Source organism: Crinia signifera, chromosome 7, assembly GCF_055691185.1.
Source record: "Crinia signifera chromosome 7, ASM5569118v1, whole genome shotgun sequence".
Lineage (NCBI taxonomy): Eukaryota > Metazoa > Chordata > Amphibia > Anura > Myobatrachidae > Crinia > Crinia signifera.
This window is the reverse complement of record NC_139223.1, coordinates 142333104-142354181: the sequence shown is the minus strand read 5'-3', so window position 1 is coordinate 142354181 and position 21078 is coordinate 142333104. Positions and strand designations below refer to the sequence as shown.

Sequence of the window (21078 nt, the reverse complement as noted above, 5' to 3'; positions counted from 1 at the left end):
GGTTGCAGCGGGCAAAATTAGCTGTGTGGGCCCTTCCAGAGGCCGGGGCCCGGGACAGCTGTATTGGCAGCCTGCACAGGTCAGTCAGATCCGTGCAGGCTGCAGTATAAAAAAAAACTAGAAAAAGAAATACATTTTAAAAAACGGCGTCCTCCCCCCCCCCCATGAGCATAACCAGCCCCAGGCTGAAAGAGGCGGTCCTGGTTTTAAAAAATAAGGGAACAAACTGAATAAGGTTCCCCTTATTTTTTTAAACCATCACCAGGCGCAAGGGCCAGACCTGGTTCCCAAAATATGGGGGACAAAACGAGTAGGGGTCCCCCGTATTTTTTAAATACCATCGCCAGGCCCAACCAGCCAGCAGGGTAATGCCGCAGTTGAGGGTAGACTTTTTATACAAGTCCCCCCGCCAAAAAATTAACCCCCTGATTGGTCATCCTGGGCAGGGGTCTTGAGGGGACCCCCTCCAGAATTTACCTACTCAGGCTGGAGCCTGGGGCTGTCCCTGGTATCCCTGGGCTGTGGGTACAGGGCTGATTGTGGTGTAAAATATATAAAAAACTAATGTATATTGCTGTGGAACTATGAGTCCCAGCAAGCCTTCCCCGCAGATAGGGACTTGTTGAACCACAAGTCCCAGCATGCAGGGCATTAAAGGGCCCGCTAGAACTTGTAGTTCCACAGCAATACAAATAGTAAAATAAACACACTGACACCTGAACAATAAAACTTTATTACATACATAGCCCTTTCATACATATACTTACCTACCTTGAGCCCATAGATAGCTCTGCATCCATCCGTCCATCCGTCTGGTCCTGAAGAAATCCATGGGGTACCTGTAGAAGGAAATTATACCCTCCAGGCTGCTCCAGTGTAGATCGGGTCCTATTGGTTCCAAAGTAGCATCCTGGGACTTGGCAAAACAAAAAAACGCTAAACCCGACACCCACAAACGAGGAGAAGCTGCACGATGACTTTGTTTACATTGTGCGTCTCCTCCTCCCGAATGCCGCTATTGGCTGCCTAGCGGCTCCTAGGTGCTGGTTTTAAAAAATATGGGGAACCCTATTCAGATTGTTCCCTGATTTTTTAAAACCAGGACCGGCGTTTGTGAGCCTGGGGCTGGTTATGCCTGTGGGGGGACCCCACACCATTTTTTAAAGTTATTTATTTATTTTTTTACACATTGCAGCCTGCACAGAACTGACTGATCCATGCAGGCTTCTGCCAATTACACCAGGAAAATGAAGTGTATTTTCCAGGCGTATTTTACCAGCAATTGGCGTCCGTATCCCGCTAATTGCCGGTAATTACCGGCCGTATTGAAAATATGGCCAGTTAGTAAATTAGGAATCACCATTCTGTTGATGGGGATTCCTATTCATATTCTGTCGAAGGCGTATACATTTGTATTTGTAAATACAAAGACGAATGTGCCATGAATATGAATACGAATTTATGTATTTTCAGGATAGTAAATAAGAATACGTATAAAATAGGCGTATTTTTGGATACGAATACGCCTATTTATTAGTAAATTTTCCCCAGAGAGTTTCACCACCTCTCCAGGACCACTTTGCAGTATAGAGTATCATTTGCAAGCTAAATGATTACTATATTAATTACTTTATTAAAATGTAGTACCTGCAGCAAATTCTGTTCTATCCCCTCTATAACAAAATATTCCCTATAAAGTTTTCATTACACAGGGATATGGGATTATATACTGCATACTAATGCTGTTAAGTCATATATGGTTAAACTCCTGTAATTGTATTGGAAATGTTACATACTGTACGTATCTCTGAATGTTGCAAGGTTTATTTTCATTTAAGGCTAGTATTTTAAAGGTGCTAATCAAATGTGTAGCTATAAATTGACCATATGTCTCTTCAATGGCCAGTTCCTGGAAATGTGACATTTTTACTGGTTTCTGCTTTCTTAAAAGCCACTCTAGTCGCTTTCCTAGAAAAGTGGGAATTAATTTTCTCTTTAAGCTAATGTCAAATGCATGAAGGCCAATTATTCACACAAATGTCACAAAGATTCTGTTCTGCAAGCAGAGGATCTGGAGAGATTGTTATTATGGAGGAGTGCCACTAATCATTAGTAATTTGACATACTGACAGAAAAATGAAAATGTATGAATTGTATCAGTGTTTTGTTTAAAAAATAATAAACCCATGAATCTACAGAAAGACAGAGCTGCAAGAGGACATTTGGTGGCTTTTCTCGGTCTTTACAAAGTCAACTAGTCACCTTCGCTACCAATTGTATTGTCTCATAGACTGTTCAGGGTACACATTTTTCCAATTTGTGCAAATGCATTATTAATACCAAGAAATCAAACTTCATTTTATATCTGTATTATATTGGGTTAAATACTAAGGGGGATACTCAATCGCATGTCACCACTGTCGGGCTGGCCTGACAGCTGTGACCCTGTCCCGTTCTCGGCTGGCTCGATGAAGAATCGGCAGGTGGGATTCAATGTCCCGCTTGCCAACACTAAAAAAGGGGGCGTGGCTGTAAGATCGTTGAGCTGCGGCCAGGAGCTTGACAATCCACAGCTGTTCTCAGCAGAACGGGCCCGACTGCTTCTAAAGTTGGGCCCATTCTGCCGAGATCCCTGTTCAATGCTGTTGGGAAAGATAGCATTGAATCGGGCCCCACCGCTATTTCCCCCGTTGGGAATTGAGGCGGGAGATTGAATACCCCCCCTTAGATGGGATTTCTATTGAATATGGGACTTGCTCATAGCAACCATTTAGAATCTACTTCTTATTTATTTAGCACCAGGGACATGCAGTCAGGGGAGGCAGGGGAGGCAGGGGAGACAGTGCCTTCCCTGTCATTAATGAGCAAAATAATAAAATAATACAAAACAAATACTTATGACACATCGTATGTGTCATAAGTGTATGCTTTTATTATTATTAAAATTTTTGAACTGGCTTAGGAGGCAACCAGGGCAAGATGTATTAAAATACATCGCTGCCCTTCGCCCCCCCCCCCCCCCGCCGCGATGCCAGTGCATATGTACTAACATATGCGGCTGGCATTGCGGTGCGGTAACGGAGCCCCCCGCGATACCTGTACTCTGGTCTGTGGGGGGTCTCCGTCACCTCCCAGCCGGCTTCTGCTGCCTACACACCGGGGACAGCTAAGCAGGTTGTCCCCGGCGCCTCCTCCTCCCCCCTGCAGCCGTAAGGACGTCCGGCTGCGTTGATAGGGGGAGGAAGGGCTTACCTTCCGGGGTCCAGGAGGACCTGCAAGAAGGTAAGCCCAAGGGAGGGGGGAAAGGGGGGGGTCGGCGAGGCGGCGGGGTTGCGGCGGTGCGGCGGGTGGCGAAAAGAAGCCCATAGGCTTCTATAGGGTATCGCCACCCAAAGGTGGCGATACCCTGCCCTGCGATAACAATGCGGCCGGGTAATAGTACATAGGAAAATGTGGTAAAACAGGGGTTTTACCGCATTTTCCCTTTAGTACATCTCGCCCCAAGAGCGGTGCCTCACGCTGACAATGTTAAGGGTCCAAAACAGGGGCGGGCAGCGGGTGGGACCGAGTGCCGGGCTGTAAAAGCCCATTAAAAAAGCTGTAGAAACGACACCTGTAGAGGTGCCTCAGTGACAGGGATGTGCTTTTTGCCTAACTGAAAGTACGCACCTGTCATTGAGGCAGATGTGATTGGGCAATCATATCTGCCTCAGTGACAGGGGAGTGCTTTCATATAGGCAGAAAGAACATCCCTGGCTGTCACTGAGGCACCTGTCCAGGTGCCGTTTCTACAGACGGAGGTCCGCTAATTGCTCCTGTCACCAGTTCAACAGCCGCCCGCCGGATCGTCTCTGCCAGCTTTCTCCGCACTGCAATTGCCTGCTGACGCCCTCCTCCCCGCTCAGCCCCAGAGGAGGGGACAGAGCCGGAGACAAGGGGAGTGAGCAGAGCAGCCGCAGCCGGGTTTTTGGTGTGGACGGAGAGGAACGCTGCTGGGAGAAACCAGCGGGCAGAGAGCCAGGGACCAGAAGGGAGCAGCTGGGAGTGGGAGTGGACGCTGCCATTATGTGGGAGATGGCGGGAGCAGTGACCAACACACCGCAGAGGTGGTGGAGCTGCACAGAAAACCTCTGGTGAGTGAGGGGACAGGGAGTGTGACCAGGAGCTACAAGGAGAGGCAACCAGCTGGAGCTGGCAACTTAAGACAGGTATCCTGTTCTACTATGTCCCCAGCCAAAATGTGGCCAATAGGTTATAGCACAGCAGTGACTGCCTCAATGTACCCCTTCAAAGCAGACAGTGACAGTCTTTTCCATATTGTCTCTAGCATATTCAGTACAGCTTGCACCCAGATTGCTAACGAATCCCTGCTGACAGTCACCCCTGTCACCCTGCCAGGAATTCCATCCAGCCATGCTGCCTCCTTGCTACCTGTCATAGTGGCCACCAGGCTCTGCTATTTAGTAATTCACACTTGTAGCAGCAGCTCTGTTCCCGGGCATCGTCCATGTGCTGCCTGTGGGCTGCAGTAGACTTGATGGGGCTGGCTCAGGGTATGTGCTGGGAGACCCTATAGGATAGCATATCTGTGACACCATGGGATCTAATTATCATAGATCGCATATTAAGTGCAATCTGGTTGCGGCTCGGTGTAGTTAGCACCAACGTGCTTTGTGGGGAGCGCTGGGTCTGGGTTGCTTCTGAACTGACAGGCAGGAGCTGCTCTGCTGGTCTCTGCTGCTTATGCAGGCGGTAGCTCCCACACCTGCCTGTCAGTGCAGATGCAAACCGGACTCAGTGCTCCCCACAGAGCCCATTGGCGCTGGCTCCACCACGCTAATACCTCACCAACCACTAACCTCACCGCACGTCCCTGTTTAGCACCTTCTAGAAGATAATAAATGGAATCTGATTTGTTGCCCATAGCAACATTCCATCTTCAATACAACTCACCTCTGAACAAATATTCCCCTATGTGTGTTTTATAGGTGGGCCAGTTACCGCTATTATTATCTATGTGTGATCATCTGCTAACCACACTTATGGGCACCATAGTCAGAGCACCTGATAAAGATCCAGACATTCATTCTTCAGATCTGTTTTTCTTGTTTGTGGCCAATTTTAATAGGAGAAGGAACTGCAAAACACTACAGTATTAGTATTATATGTGTGTATGTGTGTGTGTGTTTGTGTGTTGTCGGGATTCAATTTGTGGTGTGTTTTTCCACTGGAACAAAAACTTCTGCTCTCATTGAACTTCTCTCCCACGTAAAGAGTTATTTTTCAAAACTTCTACAGTTACCTATAGGAACCAGACACATTGTAGCTATAGCTACAATATGATTGGTTGCAATGGACAGCACCTTCACTTTTGCTCTTTACAAGGTTTGATAAATCTCTCCTTTACTGCTGAAAGTAATTTATCTTATAGCTTAGTTATATGCTAAACTTCCTACCCCTTGCACTTGTGATGCATCTGTTGCAAGCCGAGTTGTTAGTGCACCGGGGCTATTTCTAGGGTCATCAAACCACCCGACCTCCTGACCCATCATAGCTTGAAATCCAATTTTACGCAATCTCCTGGTGAGCAGCTCTCCAGACTTTGCAAACGTGTATCCCTGGAGAAAATCAGAACAGTAACTCAGAAAATGTTCTAGAATTGCTTCATATTCATATTCATAATTTGAAGGATCACTACCTGCAAGAACTGTGTCAGCAAAGAGATGGCTCCAATAACAACGAAAAGTACACAGATGCCATTGATTTGATCTCTCTGCTCTTTTTCATCAGGTAGGGAGAAAGTCTGTAGTATAGGGAATAAAGATTAGCCAGAGGGATATACTGTGCTTATGACTTGTTAGCAAAGGGAAGATGGAAAATGGAAAACATGGTCATTCAAGAACATTTACATTTTTTGAAATAAAAGCAAAATTTGTAAGCAAACAAAATGGAGAATTCATCCTTTCTGCCACGTCCAAATGCTTCTAAAGAGACATGTCTCTGCACCAGTTATTAATTTTATGCCCCACAATAGTGCCCTAGTTAATTTTCTAAACCATAGTAGTGCCCTAGTTAGTGTTATGCCTCATAGTAGTGCCCTAGTTAGTGTGATGCCTCATAGTAGTGCCCTAGTTAGTTTTATGCCTCATAGTAGTGCCCTAGTTAGTGTTATGCCTCATAGTAGTGCCCTATTTTATTATATAAACCATATATAGTTGTACCCTAGTGCTTATTAAGTCACAGTGTAGGACTGCCAGTATACATGCCCATTTATATCATACAATGTTCCTAGTTTATATTATGCCCCATTACAATGCCCCTTGTTCATATTATGCCACACTATGGTCCCTCCACTTCATATTCTGCAGAATCCCTGGGAAAAGGGGTGTAGAAGCTATTTTCCCCAAAATGTTGTGCATACCCAGTAGGAAATCTATGGGAAAATGGCCCACATGTTATTTCCCTGGAGACATGCTCCATAGCCTATAGCATGTTTCTGGCATTAACTTAAACTACAGGGCAGGAATTTCAGCCTGTTGCATCCCTCGCCAGTGCAGCTGTGAATAATGCACAAGGAGGATTATAGTGTAGTGTCTGAGATGATCCGTTGATCACTGGAAAAATGCAGCAGCGCGCAACCATTTAGTTCTCAGTAACAGCTTTGCACTTTCCACTAGGGCTGATCCTTGGTAAACTATAGTCCATAACCATCTATGTTTTCAGCCTGATGGTGCTTTTCTGGGCTGTATATAAATACCTGCCCACGTGATAACTCCAGTTGTGTTATCTGGTCCCACCAATCTCTTATTTTCCATATCCTCTTCCACAATTCCGAGGAACAAGATAGGAAAATTACTGAAGTACTATTTAGAGCATTTTATGAATGAAAACATTAATATATAAAATATTTCATCTCCCCTCTTAAAAAAATAAATAAACCTTAAACCTTGGCTGTATTGTTAGCTAGGCTAGGAAAGTATTATTGGTGACAGAATGGTTCTAACATACACAAACAAAGGTGCTTACCCCAAGAATCTGACTAAACAGCAGGGCATACAGAGGGTTGACAGCTCCATTTACAGCAGCCCCAAATGAACCAAGTAACATATAGGGCCATTCTGGAGCATTATACTTCAAAATCCTGGCAACTGGAGCGGGCTCCACATGTTCGTCATCAAAATCCTAGAAAATAAGAGTAATAATAATAAAAAAAAAACACTTAACAATAAAGGAAGTGGGCTGCAACCTTGATGCATGGATCTTCAAAGTCATGTTACTGCAATAGTACACCTTTATTGTCAGAGAGAAGTTTGTAGAGTTTTGGAGAACAGGGTCATTCTGTTTCTCTCATCTACATGCTCTGCAGTAGGGCGCAGGACCGGATTCAGTTTGTGGGGGTTCCAAGGCAGAAAAAAAGTCACGTTATGCCACACAAAACCCCCAGCTCACATGCATATGTGTCCTCATACATCTTTCCCTTTTTGCTTCAATAGACATATTTGCCTAGCCTCCCGGAAATGCCTGGGAGGCTCCCAAAAATCAGATCCCTTTCCCGGCCCCCCGAAAAGGTGGACACATCTCCCGTATTCTCCCCTTAGCCACCACATCCCCTTTCCCCACAACAACAACTGCCGAAATATGCAGCTCTCTGGGGAGGGTATGACACAAAATATATGTTTTGTGTAATGGGTCGGATTTTAGTGATATCAGCCCCCTGCATCCTACCCAAGTCGTTTGGCCAGGCCTCTTCTGGAGAGGAGATCAGAAATGTAGGCAAGTATGGCTTAGCATGGCTAAGATGCTCTATTGCAGGTGGCATTGTATGGCAATTATTTTAGCTGCAAAATAATTTAGATATAAAGTAGCAGATTAAAATTGCATAACTTAAAAAAATCACAAGACATAGCAAAGATGTAGAGTACATTGGTTGGCTAATTTGGCTAAATTGGGAAAAGGTATTTGCGGACACATCTGTTTGCCACAGTGGCCCCCGTGAAATTGCCTTGTTTGTCCTGTAGATAGGGGGAAACTATGCAAGGGGGATTGTGTGGAGGATTGGAGCAAAAAGGATTAGGTGGCAAATAGGAGATTTATGTAAGAACTACTTGTGAGGATGGAGAGAGACAATGTGTGCATTGTAATCTTTATCAAGTCCAATAATCTAGGGATAAGAAACAGAGGCAAGAGAAGAGGCAATAAGAAACGCTAGGGTTCTGCCATGAGAAATAGGTGCACTATATTAGAAGAGAAGCATGTAATGCCGGGAATAACTAAGAATTGGACGGCCACTGGATTTGGAATCAACACAGCATGTTTGGGGAGTGTAGGTTAGTGATGAGAGGGGGTAGGTGGGATTAAAATTATGTAAGACCCGCCCAATGGGAAAATACCTGTAAAGGTTACTTTAATTTAAAGCAGTAGAAAAAATAGTGATTGGGGTTTTTTAAAACCCCCTAACATAAGCATTCATCCTGAATATCAATTCTTATTACAAAACTGAAAAAGCAGAAAAGAATAAGGCCGGCCAGCTCTTGGCTGACTTTTACCATCCAGATATAAAATTAGACATCATATAAGATTAGGCCAGGAAACAAAGGCTGACCTATTTTCGAAGACTTTTACAAAGTGACAGAAGAACAAACTGGAGAGTGTGCCACACTAATATGCATTTAAAACGGAATTTAGGGAATACAAATAGTTTGACTTTAGTTTCATTTACTAAAAATACAGCAAAAAACTATACATTTCATATAGTCTCAACCCAAATAAAAAGACCAAAAACATTGTGTTTTAAATATTTTAAATACATACCGTGCTTACCAAATTGAATAAAAATCCCAGGAATAAAAGTCACCTAAAATAAGAAACTATTCTAGGTAGTAAAGGTCAAAAGAACACTTAATTTGTTCAAACTAGAATAATGTAATGAAAAATAATCAAAATACAAGAAATGTAGCAAAATATGGGTATACAGAATCCATGGTAACCGAGACTGAGCTGAAAAATTTGATTGTAAAATACCTTTTTTCAACAGCTAAAGCAAAACATATTATTGTGAACCTAAATGATAAAGAAGGAAGATGATTTTAGATGAATAGAAAACAGATAATTGAAATAGTTTCTAATTAGTATCTGATATCTGATATACTATATCAAGCAGCATAAAGGGCAAAGAAATAGCAAACTGTAAGGTTGCCAATAGGAAATTTTTCCCCAACTATTTTTAGTTCATTTTTTTTTTTTTTTTTAGTTTTGGCATTTAATTTATCATTTATCAGCATCAATCTTTGCTTATTGGATTTTCTTTTTTTCATAACAAATTGTTTAACTGTTTTACTTTAAGCTGGGTACACATATATACAATCGTCGGGCCGTTCTTCCAATCTGGGGGCAAACGGCCGTTCGATTGTATAGGTGTGTACGCTGTCCCAATTGCTGCTGTGCGATCGATAAACGGCCAAAAACGCTCTTGGCCGTCCACGGTCGGTCGGTCGAAGGTTCTTTGCTGCTTAATATTTCATCCGACAGGACGGCTCCATATCGGAACAAAAGTGAAGTGTGTACGCATGTTCGATCGATATGCTTGACAGTTTGACAAAGCACGGTGGTATGCTGCATTATGAGAGACCCTGTAACCCTTTGCCTGCTGTTTTAACTAATGTGTGTATAATGCCTCACTGCCCAACACTTTAGAGGCATCACTTTAAGACATTAATCAATGTTGAAGTTTTAATAGAGTGTGCTGGAAGCTCTTTTCAGGGCACCATAACACACTATTAAAACTTCAACATTGATTAATGTCTTAAAGTGATGCCTCTAAAGTGTTGGGCAGTGAGGCATTATACACACATTAGTTAAAACAGCAGGCAAAGGGTTACAGGGTCTCTCATATACTTCTTCTTGCGATTGTTTGGACGGGAGTACATCGGACGTCGCAAGTAAAATTGTACATATGTGTACGCGCAGAACGGTCGTATGTTTTGGACGGCCGAACGTGTATTCGGTCGATCGAACGGTCGCAAGAAAAAGGAAATTGTACATATGTGTACCCAGCTTTACAATCTCAATACTTTTTGAAGTGTCTCACCATGGTAGTTCTTTCTGCATCCTTATACTGAGAAACATTTTGTAAGGCTTCAGATGTGTCCGTTACTGTCAAAAATGGAGTATCAGGAACAATGTTTGATAGTTGAGATTTTGATCGAAGGCGAATAGAAGCACTGCAATTCAATGGTAAAAAGATAAATATGGTTCAAACTTGCCAGCAAAAAAAAAAAATCCCCCCAAATAAATAAATAAAAACATACAAAAATAAAATCAGGTCAAGTATAGTACACAAAATGATTATATATATATATATATATATATATATATATATATATATATATACACAGTCTTAGTTTAGAGAGCACTCACCAGACTTTCAATTTTTGATGCAAGATAAAACTTTTAATACATCACCAGAGTCTTCATAACAATGTTGACGTTTCGAGCCACGCCGGGCCCTTTGTCAAGACAGAAATGAGAGTGGGTCACAGCCCCAGAAGACATCTCACCATAGACACCTACACCATTTAAATACCATGGGGGCAGGAAGTGCCCCCTGCAGATCGCCACTCGGTACACTAGCCTCAATACAGCAATCAGAACTATTTTAACATCATCCTAAACGGCAAGGAAATAATAAATAACAGTATAACTTACTTTATTCAGTAAATAGTGCGTGTAGGCATCCGGAGTAGATTATAATATGTGTAAAACCTCCGGCATGCGTTCCATTCATTTGGAGCGCACTGCCCGGAAGTGTCAGCCACCAATCAGCGTACTGTATGCTGTTCAGCAGAAGCCCTACCGGATTCAAATCCAGCATACAGTTCTATAATCACGGCGTCCCCATGTACATGGGGTGCATTGTGGATTAATATGATGAATACACATAAACTCAGGCTGTGCTAGCGCTAAGCATCTTTGAGCGCTCCCTGAATCGGAGATGGAACGCAATGCACTGGGCGCCCCGGCCACTAGCTGTGGAACGCAGATGACTGCTTCCGGTAGGGCTTCTGCTGAACAGCATACAGTACGCTGATTGGTAGCTTACACTTCCGGGCAGTGCGCTCCAAATGAATGGAACGCACGCCGGAGGTTTTACACATATTATAATCTACTCCGGATGCCTACACGCACCATTTACTGAATAAAGTAAGTTATACTGTTATTTATTATTTCCTTGCCGTTTAGGATGATGTTAAAATAGTTCTGATTGCCGTATTGAGGCTAGTGTACCGAGTGGCGATCTGCAGGGGGCACTTCCTGCCCCCATGGTATTTAAATGGTGTAGTTGTCTATGGTGAGATGTCTTCTGGGGCTGTGACCCACTCTCATTTCTGTCTTGACAAAGGGCCCGGCGTGGTTCGAAACGTCGACATTGTTATGAAGACTCTGGTGATGTATTATAAGTTTTATCTTGCATCAAAAATTGGAAGTCTGGTGAGTGCTCTCTAAACTAAGACTGTATATTTGGCTGTACCCCTTGGATTGCGGCTTGAGCTTGGCACCCCAGCAGTTGGAAACAAGGATTGTGCATGCAGGTTCTATGCTACTATATATATATATATATATATATATATATATATATATATATATATATATATATATATATATATATATATATATATATATATATATACTAAAATGTATTTTAGTCTGTATATTTAATATTCCCTATTACAGTATGGCCATATGTATTACTACAAAGGTAAATGATGCTGTGTTTTTTGTCAAATATAAACTAAATTTGAATAAATAATATGTGATTCTGTTAAAGAAACATATACAAGATTTATTTTTTATTTCGTATAATTTAATTTTAGTCTAAAATTGTATCTGTTCCTTTATGACTTGTCCCCTGACGTATATGGATTGTATTACCATACTGTATAATTAAACCTATTTTATCTGACCTTTCTGCATTTACAACACAATTCTTCTTTTTCCTAGACATTATTGCAAAGTATAAGGTGTCAGCGTTCAAATCCAGGATACGTCACAGGAAGCTGATTATATATGAATAAATTAACACAATTGCAAAGAGTCATTCAGCAGCTCATAGACACACCAATTATAGCAGCTGTGCTTATAATTATGTTTCATACACACACACACTGATTATTATTCGAGCAGTGTCTGAACTTCACAGCATCGGCTACTAGTGTAATAAGCGTACCGCAAGCTGGACTGATAACTTCCTCTGCTGAAGGAGTGAACCTTCTCCAGATTAGGTTCAGCAAATTCTTTTTTTTCTGTTTCTGAGAAACACAAAAGTACCGTTTATTATAGACATAAATAGGAGCTGATTAAAAAAAAACAGGTTAAATTAAATACAAATAATGGATAAAAAATGTTTGTGTCCCAGTTTGCTATACTGCACTTATTTGGTATATAATTTATTTAAGTATATATATAAGTATTTAACAGCATATCTATTAAACTAAATATTAATCAAAGTTCTCTCTACTGATTGTTATTCATTATTTGTTAATATTTATTTATAAAACGCCAAAATACTGTAGGGCTTGATTCTGGAAGATAACGCACTAACCAAACCAGTAGCGGAATTTGTGAGTGGTTGGTTGGTACATTATGTCTCTACAACATTGATAAATATACCCCTTACTATAATATTACCATATGCGAACAAGAGTATACATGTGTCTGAGCAAGTATCCATTCACCTTTACAGGAAAGGTCTTATTGAAACAACTAACCGAGGAGTAAGGTGTTCATGCCTACTGGCGTATGCATGTATGGTATTTATGTGACATATACAGTATGTGAACCATATGTAAAATACCCATACCTTTTTTATCCATGTCTGTTAATGCTTTGTCTCCTTGACTTTGTAATGTCACCAAAGTAAAATAAACTCCTTTTCTCTCAAGAAGCTCATCATGTGTCCCTCTTTCTACAGCACACCCATGCTCAAACCCAATAATTACATCTGCATTTTTGATTGTGGATAGTCGATGTGCAATAGATATGGTTGTTCTTCCACAACGGACCTGAAAACAAGCATGTCAATTATGATGAACATTCCAGCATAGCATCATATGGGCTACATGCTATATGATAATACTTTATCCACTGCTTAACTTTGTGCCAATATCTAGAAATCAGAAGGAGAAATCATGTGGACATAAAGAGAAGTAGAGTGGACTTAATAAAAATACATTGTGAGCACCTAGGAAGGAGACCCAGGGAGAAGACTTTTTTAAGGACCAAGAGAAAATTAACGGATCTAGGGACAAGAAGTTTTTTGGACCTAGGTTAAATAAATTGAGAGGACAATGGAGGAGAAGATTAGTAGTTGATAGGATCTAGAGATTAGAATTTAATAGGCTCTAAGCATGAGAAGGTGTAGAGGATTAAGAAAGAGAGGTTGAGTGGACACTAGGCAGAAAAGTTAGAAGGTCCCATGTGCATCGAACCTGAGCCAGAGGTTGGATCTGTTGCACATAAGATATGTGCAGCCATCAGCGGCACATCATTGGTGCATTTTAGCACCCATGATGTATCACATCCTATGTGGGGGGACTCCAAGAGCAAGGGCGGAGGGAGGCCTGGCAAGGGGACGCACACAGCCGGGCGGGGGAGCTGGGCACATTTAAAAAAAACTATACAAATGAATAGATAGCTGCTGATTGGCTGAGAGAGCTCTCTCAGCCAATCAGAAGCCACCAAATGAGAGTGCGCTGATTGGCTGACAGAGCTCTCTCAGCCAATCAGCATCTTCATGTTCATTTGTATGTTTTTTTTAAATTCTTCTGCCCGGCTCACAGCTCCCTCCACCTGCAGCTCATCAGGAGTTTTACAATTGATAAATCACACACGTCGACCAAATGGGCCTTTAAAACTTAAGGCGGCAAAAGGATGTACTGCCTAATGCTTTTTGTAGTATTAGGTCATCCCAACCTCCTACAATTTTGCTCAGTGAACCTCCTGAGATTGTGTTAACTCCCCATAAACGTACAGTATGTGTACTTCTAGATTTGCAGAAGCATTTTCCAATAGCGCAGACTAGACACAGCCTTTGAAATGTCCTGGGCTCATCACATAGACACATACTGTAGGTGCAAAATCAAGGTGTTCTGGAGTGTGCAACCAGTGCACTATAAAGCGAGGTCCTCTCAGGCATACACCGTCATGATGAATGCCATCTATCGTAAGAACTATGAATGCACAAATCTATTTATTTTTTATTTTTCTTAAAGTGATATATTTTGATAATTATAAAAATAAACTTATTCTCGAATTTCTGTAAAGATTACTTTTATTTAAAAAAAAAAAACATATTTCCTTATAAAGGGAAGACTTTTATGCTATGCTAGTACAATTGCCAAATAAATAGAATATTTTCTTTACATCATAGTTCACAACAATTGATCACCATTTTTTAAAATGACAAATTAGTAAGCATAGGACATTTGTAAAACAATATTCTACCTTATCTAGAGCCTCTTGCACAATTGCTTCACTCTCATTATCCAGAGCAGAGGTGGCCATGTCAAGCAGGAGGATTCTGGGATTCCTGACCAGAGCCCGAGCAATTGCAATTCTCTGCTTCTGTCCTCCACTCATCTGCCCACCACCTTCTCCGACAAGGGTGTCAAATTGCTAAAAATAAAATAAAAATTGTGTGACAAAAAAGAGATTTTCTTAATCAGTGGCAAAAATAAATGTTTAGGGGATTTATTAAAACTTAAAAAGAGAGAAAGTACCAATTAGCTTCTAACTGCCATTTTACAAGCTGTGTTGTAAAAATGACAGGATATGATTGTCTGGTACTTCCTCGCTCTGTATTGTTATCTTTGTTATCTTTATTTTCTAATGTAGGAACAAAGTGGTAATATTAACCCCTTCCTGACAGAGCCAGTTTTTGCGTTCCTGACAGAGCCCTTTTTTTCAAATCTGACATGTATCACTTAAGTGGGTATAACTTTTTTTTGCTTTTACTTATCCCAGTGATTTTGAGATTGTTTTCTCGTGACACATTGTACTTCAAGTTAGTGGTAAATTTTGGTCGATACAGTCTGTGTTTTTTTGTGAAAAATACCAAAATGTCGTAAAAAAATGGAAAATTTTGCGATTTGCAAAATGTTAAATTTTCTGCTTGTGAGACAAATAATCTTACCACTCAAAATAGTTAATAACTAACATAGACCATATGTATACTTTATGTTGCCATCATTATTTCAACCTCATTTTCATTTTTTTGGACACTAGGAGGCTTAAAATATGAATAGCAAATTCTCAAATTTTCAAGAAAATTTCAAACACTGATTTTTTTAGGGACCAGTTCAGTTCTGATGTGACTTTGAGGGACTTGTATGTGAGACACCCCCATAAATGATGCCATTTCAAAAACTGCACCCCTCACAGTATTCAAAACAGCATTTTGGAAGTTTGTTAACCCTTTAGGTGTTTCACAGGAATTAAAACAAAGTGTAGGTGAAATTTCAAAATTTCATTTTTTTTTGCAGATTTTCAATTTTAATACATTTTTCTAAGGAACACAGCAGATTTTACTAGAGAAATGTGACTAAAAATTGATTCCCCCAATTCTTTGGTTTTCATAAATATCCTATATGTGGCCCTAGTGTGCACGGTGACCAAACCACAGGCTTCATAATAGAAGGAGCACCTACTTGATTTTGGAGCCTCCTTTTTATGAGATTATTTTTTAGGCACCATGTAGGTTTCTAGGCACCATAAGATGCTAAAAGTTAGGAACCCCCCCACAAGTGACCCCATTTTGCAAACTACACCCTTCAGGGAATTCATCTAGGGGTATAGTGTACATTTCAAACCCCCAGGGGTTTCACCAATTGTGGTACAACTGGGCAGTGAAAATGAAAAAAATTAATTTTTCATTTTCACAGCCCAGTTGTATCAAAATTGGTGAAACCCCTGGGGGTTTGAAATGTACACTATACCCCTTGATGAATTCCCTGAAGGGTGTAGTTTGCAAAATGGGGTCACTTGTGGGGGGGTTCCACTGTATGGGTGTTTCGGGGGTCATTCAACCAGAATCTGTGCTGCAAAATCCAAATATCACTCCTTCCCTTCTGAGTCCTGCCATGCACCCAACTGGTATTTTTTGGTCACATGTGAGGCATTGCCGTACTCGGGAGAAATTGGGGCACAGATTTTGGGGTGCTTTGTCTCCTTCATTCCTTGTGAAAATGAAAAATTTTGAGCCAGATCTGCATTTTTGTGTAAAAACACAGGAAAAACGCCGGTAACACAGGAAACGCTGTGAATGGCTGTTCAGATTTGAACAGCCAATCACAGCGATCGCCGACCGGGGGGGGCACCCCTGCCCCCCCTGGGCGGCGAGGGGGGATGTCTGCTGTCAGGGACAGCAGACTTCTCCTAACTGTCACCGCGTCTATAGACGCAGTGACAGTTAGAAGCCATGACGTACATGTACGTCAAATGTCGGGAAGTACTTCCCGACCATGACGTACATGTACGTCAAATGTCGGGAAGGGGATAATAATAATAAGAAGAAGATGAAGAAGAAGAAGAAGAAGAAGAAGAAGAAGAAGAAGAAGAATCATAGTAATACTGTAGGGATCATTTAGGTGTAGTTGCACTTGCGATATTTTTTGCAAAGTACCAATCTGCTGTAGTTTGTACATGCACCAGACCTGTTCTGCCAGTGCATGACATCAGTAGCAAGAAGGCAGCAGATTGTCAATGATTGACAGCCTGCTGCTGTTCTGGGGGGGGGGTTCCGAAATCAGAAATGTGTCACTGAGGTTTAAGGGGAGGGAAGAACACAGTATTCTGCCCCCCCCCCCCCGCCAACCAGAAAGCTTCACATGTATCCTGATTTACACTACAGCCCAAAAGCCCTGAATGCTTGCCAATCAAATGGTCCACCTCTCATGACTCTGCCACAGAAGACAGGACCACAGTGATGTCATCAGCATAGGCTATTCAGTGGTGACTCTGGCACGGTGGGAGGGATGCAGCTGGGTACAATCTCAATCCTTCTAATGAAAGGATTTATTGCAAACATGTACAGAAGGGCTTAGGAGACTCCTCTGAAGGACTCCAGACTACACCAAAAATATAGGCCCTACCCAACCATTAACAAGGGGGATGCTTTCTATTTTAAAAGACGCCTCCTGCTGCATTACCCTACAGCGCTATCACTGCTGCTTCCAAAGAAACACCTAAATGATTCCCAATAACAAATACTGATTATCTATCTATCTATCTATCTATCTATCTATCTATCTATCTATCTGTCTGTCTGTCTGTCTGTCTGTCTGTCTGTCTGTCTGTCTGTCTGTCTGTCTGTCTTAATTTGGGCATTCTATTGCTCCTATAGTATTATTAACCTCAATACCATTAATTTCCACTCATCTCCAGTCTATTCTGAACCTCTCACAATATTGTTTATAGGCCAAAAGGTTGCACCAAGGTAGCTGGATGACTAAGCTAAGTGACACAAATGGGCGGCACAAACTCGTGGCATATCTAGGATTGGCACTGCAGTGGCACACAGGATCGGCTTTATAAATGATGTAAAAATGCACCAAAAAGCACATACTGTAATGCAGACAACAGGTGCAAGATGGAATTATCTTTGGGACTCTGACCCACCCATATGTTGTGTATACAGCACATGCACAATTAGCAAACCAATCATTTCAGTGACAGGGACTGCCACACTTGTGGCTGAAATGATTGGTTGGTTTGGGCCCCCACAAAACTAGCTGCCAATGATATATTCCTGCACAAACTGGCTCTACATAGGCAAGATTCCTCACCCCCATCATTTGGCAGCACCCTTGGAATTATATAGTACAATTGGCAGCACCCCATGAAATATTCAGCACACTTGGCAGCACCCCATGAATTATACGGCACACTTGGCAGCACCCCAGGAATTATATGGCACACATGGCAGCACCCAATGAATTATACGGCATCATACAGAATTATACAGAACACTTGGCAATACCCCTTAGGTAAAAAAATATATATTTATTTTTACTTTCAATATTTTTTTTTTTATTGAAATAAAGCAACTCCCCTTGAGCCCCTTGTCACCCATTGTCTGTGCTGTCTGAAATCCACAGCTGAAAATGCAATGGTGCCGATCACCCGGACATATTTAAAGTTCAAGTCACGCGAGAATTCAACAGTGGGATGATGTTCGTCCGTGTTCTGGATGTTTAAAATGGTGCAAAGGATCGAGCATCCTTGTATCTGGTATGGTCGGCGGGGGGGGGGTTGGGCTATAAACTACATCCTGCTATAATTAGAAAGCAGCAAAGTTCCTCAAAGTTCTACCTGTAATAGATGGTTATTACAATAACAATGTACTGTATGAAATGTGAGAACTAAATAGAATGACATAAATATATTATTTTGAATCTTGATGAAATCAGTGTTTTTATTCCCAATCACTAATGACAGGTTTCTTTGAGCTGGAATAATGCCCTAATTGTGTAGGCTATAGTGTGTGTAAAGGGGCACAATGGCTCTTGCCACATATAAGTAGCAGAGTAGCTGACATGTGTACATTGTAGATGACAGCCCTTTCTCTGGAAGAGAACCATCTACATACAGTAGTCTGTGAGCTATTGGGGTGAGCTACCATGAAGCTTCTCATCTGTGTCTTGCTGTTTGGAGCAGTGACCGTGATAGCACTGCCAGAGGGTAAGTCTCATGTGTCTAGTCTCTTGTGCATGGATTAGTTAATAATATGCATCTCAGCTGTCTTTGGTTCTACTGTATGGTATTATAGAATTTCAGCTTACAGATGGAATACTGGGAATTGTTGTTTATCAGTGGCTGGAGACCTTTAGGATATATATGCAACCCTTCATGTTTCTGTGTCAGTAGTATGATTGTCAAGTGTGATTCCTTGCTGACTTTTAAAATTGCATCAGTTTGACTCATTGACACCCTACTGCAGCAAGTCACTTCCTGGATACAAGCTACAATGCTTCACCTATCCAAAGTACACAGTTCATATAGGGGCAATTGAATATTTTCGTTAGTATTGAAATACTTATACCAACAACAGCACCCCATGCCAAAAAAGTTTATACTCCCCCCCCCCCCCCCCAAAAAAAAAGACCAAATCCACATAATGATACAGTTCTGCAGTGTGTCCTTTTAACACCAGTGCATTCCGAAGCTTGTATTGTCCGGTCCAGGGAGTGCCTGGTGTCCCATCCGGGATGAGGGTGCCTGTGACAGCTGTCACCTGGGAGATGGGGAGGAAGAGATTACAGCCTCCCCATATGATCCAAATGATCTGGGACGTACAGTATTTACTACATTCCCGGACCATACAGGGAGGCTTTTATGTCTCATTCCTCATCTCCCAGGTGACAGCTGTCACAGGCACCCTCATCCCGGATGGGACACCCCCCCGGACAGGCAACCCCCAGGCCAGAATGGCATTTCCATGAATGGAGCCTGCTCTTGCAAAATAATAGGACACTGATAACTCTTTGTACATTGCAGTGAGGGGCATTTTACCTGAAATCCTGTTAGGGGATGAGCAGAGCAGCAGATGCAGGCACAAGGGGTATGGATCATAGGATAGACAAGCATTAGGTCGACCACTGAAGGTCAACATGCATGAAGGTCGATATGACTGAAGGTCGACATGGGCTTAGGTCGACAGGGTCATTAGGTCGTCACCAGCATTAGGTCGACTTGGGGAAGGTTGACAGTCAAAAGGTCAACATGGAGGGTTTCACCTTTTTTTACCTGAATGTCGACACAGTCGACATGGACACTAAAAAAGTGCACCATGTGCTCTCGCCATGCTTCGGGCACAGCATTCTCCCACCACACCCATGTCGACCTTTTGACTGTCGACCTGCCCCACGTTGACCTAATGCTTGTGTCGACCTAACGTACCTGTCGACCTAACCCATGTCTACATTCAGTCATGTCGACCTTTGGTCATGTCGACCTTCATGCTGGTCGACCTTCAATGGTCAACCTGATGCTTGTCGATCGTATCCCCCACACAACTTATCCCTGCACTGCAAACACAGTGACATTATTTGCACAAAGAGCCACTGCCACAAACAATTTTTCCTGGCGCCCATAGGAAGGCCAGGTAGGGCTGTCAGAGCGCAGGCATACCACATGACATCAGTATAGACCAGGGGTCAGGGAAATGTGTGCATTCTGTAAGGCAGTGTTTACCTACTTGCTAGGCAGCGAATATATGCAGTCTAGCGAGCTGGTCTGAATCAGGCCCTTAATACTGTTTGAGAAAATGACCTATTATGTATAGTTTTATATGGCAAATGATACAAAATGAGGTAACATTTGGGTTCCTGTGCTAGGTTCTCTTCTAAGGGGGTTATTAAATGCTGCTATTTTGTATCCGTTTCTGCAAAATATTGATGGAAGTTGCATTTCATTTATTCAATGTTTTTCCTTTTTTCCGACTTTCGGAATCAATCCGAAAATTCGGTGGATTCACGTCTTTTCCGATTTTCAGATCGATTCCATGGAAAGTGCTGCTAATTTGAAATTTTAGTGGCAGTTCCGTGAAAGCTGAGTCTGCAGCCGTGAATCCCTAGCATGACAGGAAAGAGGGGTGGTGGTGGTGGTGGTGGAGGCATGTACAGTACCAAAGGGTGAATTCTTGTGGACATTGAAGCCATGCACTTGTTTGCGAGTTGGGGCAGGACAGATTATTTTTTTGTTACATTCTGGAAAGTTTGCTATATTTAGTAATTGCACTCAGATCATGGGCAGGATGTATTGCAACCCAAATTCCCGAGCAGTGCATTGCGCACTGCTTTCAAAATCGAGCGGTATAACATCCTGCCCTTCAGTATATGTTAAATGTTCTCTAAATGGGATAAAAGTAAAATGATCTGAACCTCATAATGTCACAAATTGCTCAGAGCAAACAATCTCATTTTGGGAGTCTAATACAGTTTCCAAAATTAAAGAAAGTATCTGATTGGTTGCTTTGGGCAACGGAAGCTGTTTGTATCATAAATGTGTCCCAAAAAGAACAGGCAG

General features: G+C 42.0%; 1 protein-coding gene across 1 annotated transcript in view; it reads right to left on the bottom strand.

Moving 5' to 3' along the window:
• The window catches only part of LOC146020635 (bile salt export pump-like), a 66663-nt gene that overhangs the window by 11258 nt on the left and 34327 nt on the right, over window positions 1-21078 (bottom strand). Inside the window, exons 16-22 of the mRNA XM_083153894.1 lie at window positions 14500-14670; window positions 12857-13058; window positions 12224-12305; window positions 10088-10220; window positions 7027-7182; window positions 5699-5803; window positions 5457-5618 (exon numbers count right to left, since the gene is read on the bottom strand). Of these exons, the coding sequence (XP_083010020.1) occupies window positions 5457-5618; window positions 5699-5803; window positions 7027-7182; window positions 10088-10220; window positions 12224-12305; window positions 12857-13058; window positions 14500-14670 (1011 nt within the window). The remainder of the gene's footprint in view (window positions 1-5456; window positions 5619-5698; window positions 5804-7026; window positions 7183-10087; window positions 10221-12223; window positions 12306-12856; window positions 13059-14499; window positions 14671-21078) is intronic.